This window comes from Triticum aestivum, chromosome 6B (assembly GCF_018294505.1).
Source record: "Triticum aestivum cultivar Chinese Spring chromosome 6B, IWGSC CS RefSeq v2.1, whole genome shotgun sequence".
NCBI classification, from domain to species: domain Eukaryota; kingdom Viridiplantae; phylum Streptophyta; class Magnoliopsida; order Poales; family Poaceae; genus Triticum; species Triticum aestivum.
Window position 1 is genome coordinate 152,089,523 of NC_057810.1, and position 9,918 is coordinate 152,099,440.

The window sequence follows — 9,918 nt, forward strand, 5'->3', positions numbered from 1 at the left end:
CAACCTAAAACAACCAGTAAAACACGAAGATCTCCGGAGCTCTGCATCATCATCCCTAAAACTTGCTAGAAAACTCCTGCAACACAATAATATGCAAATTAGACCCAAGCATCTCATTATCTTCAACCACAACATAAACGCAAGCAGGTCTATCTTCAACAACAACATAATCGCCACCATGCTTCTCCTCCTTTTTTCACCCCAATGCCAAAAAGACAAGGACACACATGTGCATCCAACACACCTGCACCAGCCTTCGCCATTTGTGGCTTTGAGTACCGCTTTATGCACCCCTTTCAGATGAAAGAGAACTAGGATCGGGTTCAGGCGCCGTGGCAGGGCCAACAGCCCGGGCAAAACAGAACATCTCTCTAGCAACAACACAAAGAAAGAGGAAGAGCAGCGGCAGAAATCACACTGATGTGGAGGAAGAAGAATCTCGGTCTCCGCACAACCACCACCCATCTGAGGACCAAACCGGCCAGCGCCGGTCGACCCACAGACGCCATAGCCCACGGCCTCGACGAGATCCGAGGATCCCCACCCCGCTAGCTCCTAGACGAAGACAAGAGCCCCACCTAACCGTGAATGGGGGCCGAGGAAACTTATTCAGACGTGACGCCGCCCAATGGCCTCGACAACGTCTCCCTCAACCCTAATCCTACGAAGAACCCAACCAATGCACAGATCCGAGGTTCCCCCTCCCTCCCGCCGCCGAAGCGGCCGGCGAAGGGAGAGGGAACCAGTGGCTGCGCATTCCTATATTCTCTGATTCACTGTTTTACACGTGCATTCCTATCTAATTTCCGTGTTTTTCCTCTTCTTTTCTGCGTTTTTAGAATCGTGTAAAAATTACAAACACGGCTCCCTCAACTCCGCGAGTGTATGTTCATCTGTGGTGGTGTACACGGGCCCATCTGCAGTTTTTATGGGGGTAATAAAACAAATTTAATGCCCTCGCCCATCTGGAGATGTGCCTGGCTAACCTCGGTAGCCACCTTGCATTTGGAATTGCGCTTTACTAAATCCCAATTCTAATCCCCGTTTACACTCGTGCCGTGTTCTTCCCATAAACCTTCTCTCCTTCCTCCTCACCGTCTCCCCCAGATTTGCCTCCCCAGATTCCGTCCCGCTTCGCCTCGCCGGCCGCCGCCGCCGCCCGCGCGCAGCCCTCCCACCGGGGCACGCCCGCCGGCTTTCAATTGGAGGAATTCGGATCTCCTCCTCCTCCTCTGCTGGGCTTGCTTGGAGCGGAGATCCGCCGGGACCTCAGTTTTCGGTAAGGAAACCCTGCCCTCCTCGCATTGCTAGTCGTCTTCTTAGTCTTCCCTTCGCTCCGAGCAAGACCGGCGGTCATGAGACCTGGGCGAGATGCGCTGACGACCGGCAGGGTATCACGCCTGTCCAGTCGACGGGACCCAAAAATGGTGAACTATGGCGGAGGCTGGAGTAAACTATGGCGGATGCTGGAGTAAACTATGGCGGAGGCTCATAGCGATGCCGACGCGCAAGTCGTATTTCTCACATGGGTATAGGGGGGAAGGCTAGTTGAACCCTGTATGCATCTTTAGATTCCGTAGAGCTGCTACTACTAGCCTACTAGGCAGCAAGTTCCATTTCGAGTAACGTTTGTTGTGGAATGTGATGCTCTGGTTGGGACTAACTTCTCAGTGTCCCCAATTTATCCCTTGTGTGAGGATGTCATCCTTCTTATTTGTCAGGACACTATTGCCTCACTGTAAGATCATTGGCAAAGCTATAGCACCGTTAAAATGCCGTTTATTCTGCTGGCTGCCCTGCAGCACCGTCGTTTGACTGTTGTATACGACGTCACCAAGCCTGGGACTGCTGAACACCTTTTCAAGATATGCTCGTGGTCTCGGCTTGTCATCTCTGGCTTGTCGTGTTGCGCTGGGCCTGGCATGGGTGCATATATTGCGATTACTTGTGTTATGCACCTTGTCATTCTGATGCCAGTCCATAGCCTTGTACAGATGTCTGTTTCCATTTTTTATAGCTAGATTGCGCCAAGTGTAGGGGAGAAGGCTAGTTGAACCCTGTATGCATCTTAGATTCCGTAGAGCTGCTACTACTACTATGCAGGAAGCTCCATTTCGAGTAACGTTTGTCGTGGAATGTGATGCTCTGGTTGGGACTAACTTCTCAGTGTCCCCAATTGATCCCTTGTGTGAGGATGTCATCCTTATTTATCAGGACACTATTGCCTCACTGTAAGATCATTGGCAAAGCTATAGCTCCATTAAAATGCCGTTTATTCCGCTGGCTGCCCTGCAGCACCATTGTTTGATGTTGTATGCAACGACACCGAGCCTGGGACTGCTGAACACCTTTTCACGATATGCTCGTGGTCTCGGCTTGGCATCTCTGGCTTGTCGTGTTGCGCTGGGCCTGGCATGGGTGCATATATTGCGATTAATTGTGTTATGCACCTTGGCATTCTGATGCCAGTCCATAGCCCTGAACTGCTGTCTGCTTCCTTTTTTTAATAGCTAGCTTGCGCCAACTGTATTAAATATATGTCTTAGTAATAGGTGTATGACTAATAACTGAGCATGTTGCATACAGACAGCGTGAAAGGGGAAAATTTCTATTTATTCTTAACACTGTATTGACAGAGCATTTCCTTCTTGTTACTACCAAATATGTTAAATAGTTTCAGCAAATACTCATCATGATGTCCCATTCATCTTTCCAATTAACATATTCTTTTATGGTAAAGGATTCGGTTGGATGTGATACTCCAGTTCTGACAATGAATAATTCAGACAAGAAGTCGGTATGCTCCATTCCTAGAAGATCATCAGAACGGAGGAAACAGTCCTCTTCTGAGTTGGTTTCTTCAGCTAAAAGGCCAACTCGCCACAATACCTCCAGCAGTTATAAGCCAGATCATTGTTCTCCTCCCAAGAGAACAGTAAGAACAGTCAGGAATGTTAATCTGGCAAAATATATAAAGAACAAGTATTATCGAAGTCCTCTGAGCAAGCGGCAGTCTTCAAATGCTGCTACTGGAAAAAGTGCAACAGGACCAGTCAGGAGGAGGAACCGGAAACGGAGAAGGCACAATACTGATTGTGATGAGGCAACTCGCATGGAAAGAAGGGCGAGATATTTGCTGGTCAAAATAAAATCGGAGCAGAATTTAATAGATGCATACTCTGGAGATGGCTGGAATGGGCACAGGTGTGCACCACTCTCTCTCTCTCTCTCTCTCTCTCTCTACTGTCTATTGCTGGTAAAGGAAAATCTTAAATCCATATAATCTTACATGCAGTAAAAAAGAAAAAAGGTACCTGTAAATATCTTCAATTCTAGCATGAACAAATGTAAAGTATGACACAGTTTTAGCCTACTACAGTTTGTTTAGAACAATTATGCGCATGAATTTATATATGAGGTTTGTAAATATTTTACGCTTTTAAGTCATATGAAAATCCATGTAGTTTTAACCACTTGCTGTTTGTTTCTTATATAGGAGGATCACAATCCGTCCTAAGTTCATTGGTAGTGGCCATTGATGACTGATCTATTAAAAGTAATTATTTGTGGGAAGTACCCATTGGACTTGGTTAGTTGGACAACATGACGTCCGTGTCCCATTTCTTGAGATAATAGAAGTATAGTCGAGTAGCTTTTGTCACTAAGTAGTGTAAGCTAAGTCTGATTTGCCTTTCAATTGTCATGGTAGAATCATGCAAACAGTTCATATTATTGTTCGTTAAGCTATGTTGCACACTTTACTCGTGCTGCATATGACCCCCCTTACTCTTTTTGCTCTTCTGCTTTGAAGTTTCTTACAGTAAAATAAGAGTGCTAGTTATATTAATTGAAGGTGTGCTTTTCCAAACAGCCGAGAGAAATTAAAGCCAGAGAAGGAGCTACAGCGTGCTAAGAGACAGATCATTAAATGCAAAATTGCTATCCGTGATATTATCCATCAACTTGATTTGTATAGTTCTAGTGGGAGCATGGAAGATTCCGTGATGCCTCCAGATGAGTCTGTTAAGTCTGTTAACCCTGATAATGTATGTATATCATCAAATCAGTCAATACTCCCTACTTCCACATGATTATGTAACTGATGGATTATCAATATTCTCTTTGCTAGACTATATGTTCAAGATGCAAGTCTCCTGAATCAGTTCCCAACAATAAATTTATCTTCTGTGAAGGGGCCTGCAAAATGGCGTACCATGAGAAATGTTCAGAACCTCCTCTAGACAGAAGTGGGTAAATTTTTCTCGGTTTTCTTTTCAAACTACTAGGCTGCACATATTTTTGTAACATGCTTATTTGCATCCTTGATTGGTGTAAAGCTTCGCAATTTCACTTTGATCACCTAAACAACACTTCTTCTGTTTCTTATTTTGTCTCTGTGTTTCTTGTGGAAATACAGTAGCAAATGGAATTAAAAGATATCTGTAGTTCTGCACTAATGCAAATTACGCAACTATGTTTTCCAGTACTAAATGATCTCAATTTCATCTTTATTAAATAAGTTTCCAGATTTAGTTGTGGTTGTTTTATTTTTAAAAAATTATCTCCTAGTTTCTTACTCCCTAGCATATCATCATTGCCTACATTATTAACAATTTTCATGTCATGTTGGTGTTCATAGTTTTATCCATTCAATCCTTTCCTTGTGTGTTGTATCCATTGGACTGATGTAACCATTAGGTAACATCAAATAACTCTGGAAGGTGAGCTCAAATGCTGGAAAACAAATGAACTGTGGAGTCATGCAATACGCAAAAGCTGTTCAATATTTTTGCATGAGGAAATTGTTTAAGAATAATAATCTTAATATTACTCACCTTTAAATGAAAATCAAAGGATGAAATCGAGTAATACTTACCAGGTTAATCTAATTTGCAATAACACACACTCATGCTGTACCTTCCATTCTGACAATTATATATACATTCTTGTTGCCTCCTGTGGTTGTTTACTCCGTATCGAGATGTATTTTTATATTTGTTAATATGGCTTTGTAGATGTTGTAGTCCTAATTAGTTTATGTTTTATAATGTACCTGTCTCTGTATTGTGCAATCTCTCAGGTCTTCCTACTGGTGGTCCTGGATGGCTTTGTAAATTCTGCTTGTGCAAGATGAAAATTTTAGAAGCTGTAAATGCACATTTGGGAACTAGCCTTACAGTGATGTGTCCCTCTAAAGTAAGTCCCCCTCCCCCTCCTTAATTTTTTGTGCATCCATTTCTTTTATCATTTTTACATTGAAGGATGTTATCCTATTCAGACACTGTTGACACTAGCTTTCTATAGGATATTTTTAAGGAAGCAACTAAAGAGGTGGACTCTGAGGATGGACTAGGAGAGGATTGGTTATCTGAGTATTCAGGTGATGAGGACTATGACCCTGAAGAAAATGACTTCACAAGCAGCAGCCTGGATAGTGGTGAAGAAAGTATATCTGATCAGTCCAATTGTTCAGGAAGTCCGCTTTATTCTCCAAACGATGATATTCCAGGCTTTATATCAGCAGATTTCACTGATGCGGAAGGATTCTACCACACCAATTCAAATTTAGGAATTGATTCTGGGGATGATGATGTTGCCGAGATGCTTACCTACCAAAGGCCAAAGAGAGAGGTTGATTATAAAAGACTTAATGAGGTGTATTTTGCTAAGCAGAACATTTTTTATACTTGCAATTCAAGGAACTGCATTTTGAATTAGCCATGTGTCGTGTTTTATTTGCACCTTGAGTAAGTTATTCATCAGCATTACATTGTTTCAACAGGTTGGGGCTTTAACTGCTTTCCACCCTTCACAGGAAATGTTTGGAAAGCTGACTGAGAATGAAAAGCAGAGTGAAGATGAAGATTGGGGTACTAATAATAGGAGAAAGAAAAGAAGAGTGCATTCAGCTGGTGTTGGAGTTAAGTCTGCCGAGGGTTTGTCAGATGTAAAATCAAATGAGAAAGCCCAACCGCAGAGGAGAAAACTCTTTAGAATTCCACCTGAGGCAGTTCAGGTAAACAGTGATAATAATACACCCCCCCCCCCCCCCCCCCCCTGCGCGCGCGTGATAAATGGCTGGAGCTTTGCCTTTTAATTAAGGTACGAACACCTCAAATTTGGGGTAAAACGGTAAAAAGAACCCGTGCATGGTGTGAACTACTCCCAAAAGGAGAAACAACAGACAACAATAGCCACCACATTCTGATCAAGACATCATTGGCCGTCGTATAGGTGAAACTTCTCCCTCCACATGGCGACACACAGCAAACTGTCTAATTGTCCACATACGCGCGCCCAAGTTCCTATCCATTGCCCTTGCTGTGGAGGGACGGGATGGAGTGCAGCCTCATCTTCAGGAGGTGGGCTTGAGGGAGGTGGTTCCGCTGCCTCGAGCACAACCACAATGTGAGCTCGTGTCGCACAAGGGCACAAAGTGGGATCCAATCTGTTACCAGTTGCCTCCGCAATCTCGTGCACCTCCCTCGAGCGCACCTCTTGTGCTGCGCTCCCTTTTGTCCCTCCGCAGAAGGGTGGTTAGACTGCGTCGCTATATGTGTGCCGGAGAAGGGGAGATGCTTGCCTATATGATCACTGATGGTGTCCGACGGATTTTTTACTGGTCTACCCCAAAACTGGTATTTTTATCAAATTGTTTTATTCTTAATTAAATAATTAATAGTCAGAAAAAAAACCTGAACAAAAGTTTATACTGATTTTTTAACATTGGTAGAGGCCGCCGAAATTGTAAAGAAATTAGAATGCAGTTCATGCTGTAGCATGTAAAGCTTTTCATTCAAAACTTTGACCAACTCTAGCCTACACCAAAATTAGTAGAGTTAACAGTCTTGCAGTTTAAAGTATATTTTGTTCTGCTGCCATAGATGGTCTGAATTTTTGGTTGAAGTTTTCCATGTCCACATGTATAGCATGAACTACATCCATCGGAAGAAAAATCATAAATCTCAAAAACTTTGGGGTGCCTCTACTGACAACGTGTGCACACACACATTTTCATATAATCTTCATTCTTACTGATGACTATAATGAGATTCCTCATTGGGTTTATTGTGCCTGTAACTGTGGATATGTGTTCTTCACATCAGGTTCAGTCTTGCTTACCGCATTCTAATATCCTCTTCATGTTGCTAAACTAGGTACTACGCAAATCTTTTGCTGAAAGTGAGCTTCCAGCCCGGGAGGTGAAAGAGAGTCTCTCAACAGAATTGGGTATTTCTTTTGAAAAGGTGACTAATGTTGGATTGAATAAATTTCACAGCTGTGTATTACTCTTTACAGCTTACTGAGACATGCTTATTGACATGTGTATCTCATTCTGCTAGTCAATCACCTACACATGCTTATTGACATGCGTATCTCATTCTGCTAGTCAATCACCCTTTGACACTGACTGGGCCATACATCACATCTTCTTTAAAAAAGAAATATACTCTTTCGTCAGATTCATAGTATAGTTGGTCACTCTTTCGTCCCTTATAAAATATCATAAACGTAGCATATTTGAAGTAGAGAAGTATAACCTGAAAAAAGAGTCACTAACCAATGTCTGATCCATTTACAGATTGACAAGTGGTTCAAAAATACAAGGTGTGCTGCTCTCAGAGATCGGAAGGCATGCATTTCTATCTCATAATTATTCATACTCGTATTTTTGTTGAGTCTTTAACATGTGCTTGCATTCTCACGTGGTCTCCCGTGTTCAATTCTGGATATTGCTTACTTTTCTTATTTCCGTTTGCTATATTGCAAACATTCAGCTGTCACCTAAATGGAAAGTACTAAACAGAGATTTTATTTTTCAATTTTCGACCCTGAACTATGGCAACAGTTCAGGGTTGGTACTGTATAACTGTCTGAAATGCAACCAAACAGTCCACTCTTCCCTCTCAAGTAATTTTGACTTTGATGACGACCTCAATGCCATGTTGCTGCCATGCCATCAGATACCATTCTTTTTCTTTGTTTCAGCCAATTTTTTCTGTGAAAATTTTCTATTAAGATGATAGTTTCTTTAGATTGTTTTTTGGGTGTTTTTGACAGTGACATCCATGTCATCCAAAACTCCTTGTGAAACCAGCCAAAGTCGAAAAGTGGACTATTTCAGTAGTTTGAGGTTACAATTCAAACGGTTTTAGAGTTCAAGGTGGAAAAGTGAACTTCCAAGGGTGTTAGGCTTAAAAAGTTGACTTTTTGAAGGTTTCATTCCATACTTGAATCTTTGATTTCTATAACTGCACAAATGTCAAATTATCACTTTGGATGGATTTAGCTACAGAAGTACATATGGTATAGACTGAACTATCTTTCAAGTACTGCGCTCCTTCGCCACAGCTTATGTTTCAATTCCATTCCATGTGTAGAACTTTAAGAATAAACTACACCAGTTTCGGTTTTTTCTTTAGGTGTATGTTGTGGTCAAATATTTTCAACATACAGTTTGCATAACACTAGTGCTGTCTGCAGGCTGAAGGAAATAGTCGTGTTGCTGGTCCCAGCAAAAGATCGAGACGGAGTGCAGGGAAATCTGGAAGTTCAGTCAAGATTGATTCAGTGGACAATTCATATCTTATTCCCGCGTCTGAAATCATCAGTGTACCTACACATCCACAAGGGATTCCTGAGAGGAAGCCCGAATCAACTAGTAGAACTGTGAGGAGGCTGGTACATGATAAAGGAGCTCCCTTGTGTCCGCCCGCCGAAGTCAAGGTACAAAGACAAGTTTGATTGTTTATCTTGGGTAATTTGCAGATCTAATATGAACTAATAATGACCTCCATCTGGACTAATATACTCTGATTAGATTTGTTCAACTGAGTGTACTCCTAACGTGTTTGCAGGAGAGTACATCACCTACAACCAAGCCTGGCTTGAATCCTAGCCATGTAGCAGATCGCATCATCAACACCGAGCATAGAGCTGCTTCTCGGGAGGCTCCAGTGGCCTTCTCGGATGACCCTTTCTTCGATGCAATCCTATCATATCCCACCATCAACACCAATGACAGAGCTGTTTCTCGGGAGGATCCGGTGGCCTTCTCGGACGATCCTTTCCTGGATGTGATGCTAGCAAACCGCGACATCTATACTGAGGAGAGAGGTGTTTCTCATGAGGACGTGAAGCGGCCTTCTGGTGACCAGCCTTTCCTGGATGTGATCCAGAACGTGTGCGGGCTCGAGCATAGGCTGCAGAGACTGAAGGGGGACATGCTATCATCAGGAGCAGCACCAGGCGGCACTGGAACCGCGGAGCGTGACTTGCAGAACCAACTGGTGGTTCTCGTACCAACTGCCGAGCTGAAGGACAAATCACAGCCTAGCATCTGAAATTCCAAGTGCAGATGCAATACTCCATTTGCGCGTTGTCGATAGGAGTTATTAAAACATATAGAAGAAATAGTGTAGAGAAGGAGAAGAAAAGGAAACTAGTGGCTCTAGTCTAGGGTTCTAGCGGACAAGGGGCCTCAACAGTGGTCGTTACCGTGTGTCACATTAAAGTGCGTCTTCGGTGTTACTAGTATACAAGGGCAGTTGTTACTGGTCTTAATGGGTTGGAGTTATATACCGTTTGGGGTTCAAAATGTTTTGGATTAGAACCATGTCGATGTGCAAACTTTTGGTAACCTCAATTCTCTTTTTTTTTTCCATTTCATTTTTTTTAGAAAGCTCAGTTTTACCTGCAAGTGAAAATCCGTAGATTCAGTTACCGTTATTGCTACTGAGCGATGATATTGCTAGGCAATTCATCTCTTCACTCTCTTCTAGCGCAGTGGGTTTTTTAATAGTGCTCGAGGGTTCACGTCCTCTTTTTAGTGCCGTTTTTTGTTCATGGGAAGTAACGGTGAACTCAAGACAGTTCCAGCTGACCAGCTCCCAAGCCTTCGGACGTATGCTGCTCATT

The 9,918-nt window shown here is 42.8% G+C and overlaps 1 protein-coding gene across 4 annotated transcripts; it reads left to right on the forward strand.

Moving 5' to 3' along the window:
• Nucleotides 1–975: 975 nt before the first annotated feature.
• On the forward strand, nt 976–9,664 carry LOC123136290 (pathogenesis-related homeodomain protein). 4 transcript variants are annotated; one of them, XM_044555635.1, is made up of 11 exons: nt 976–1,279; nt 2,741–3,204; nt 3,872–4,046; nt 4,130–4,247; nt 5,081–5,196; nt 5,305–5,655; nt 5,783–6,016; nt 7,158–7,247; nt 7,583–7,633; nt 8,485–8,727; nt 8,859–9,664. In XM_044555635.1, exons 2-11 carry the CDS (start codon nt 2,774–2,776, stop codon nt 9,342–9,344), a joined length of 2,295 nt encoding a protein of 764 aa, XP_044411570.1. In that variant the 5' UTR covers nt 976–1,279; nt 2,741–2,773; the 3' UTR covers nt 9,345–9,664. The 4 variants fall into 4 exon arrangements, with proteins under 4 accessions (XP_044411570.1, XP_044411572.1, XP_044411571.1 ...); XM_044555637.1 differs by having other exon boundaries at nt 5,816–6,016; XM_044555636.1 differs by having other exon boundaries at nt 5,305–5,631.
• The last annotated feature ends 254 nt before the right edge of the window (nt 9,665–9,918 follow it).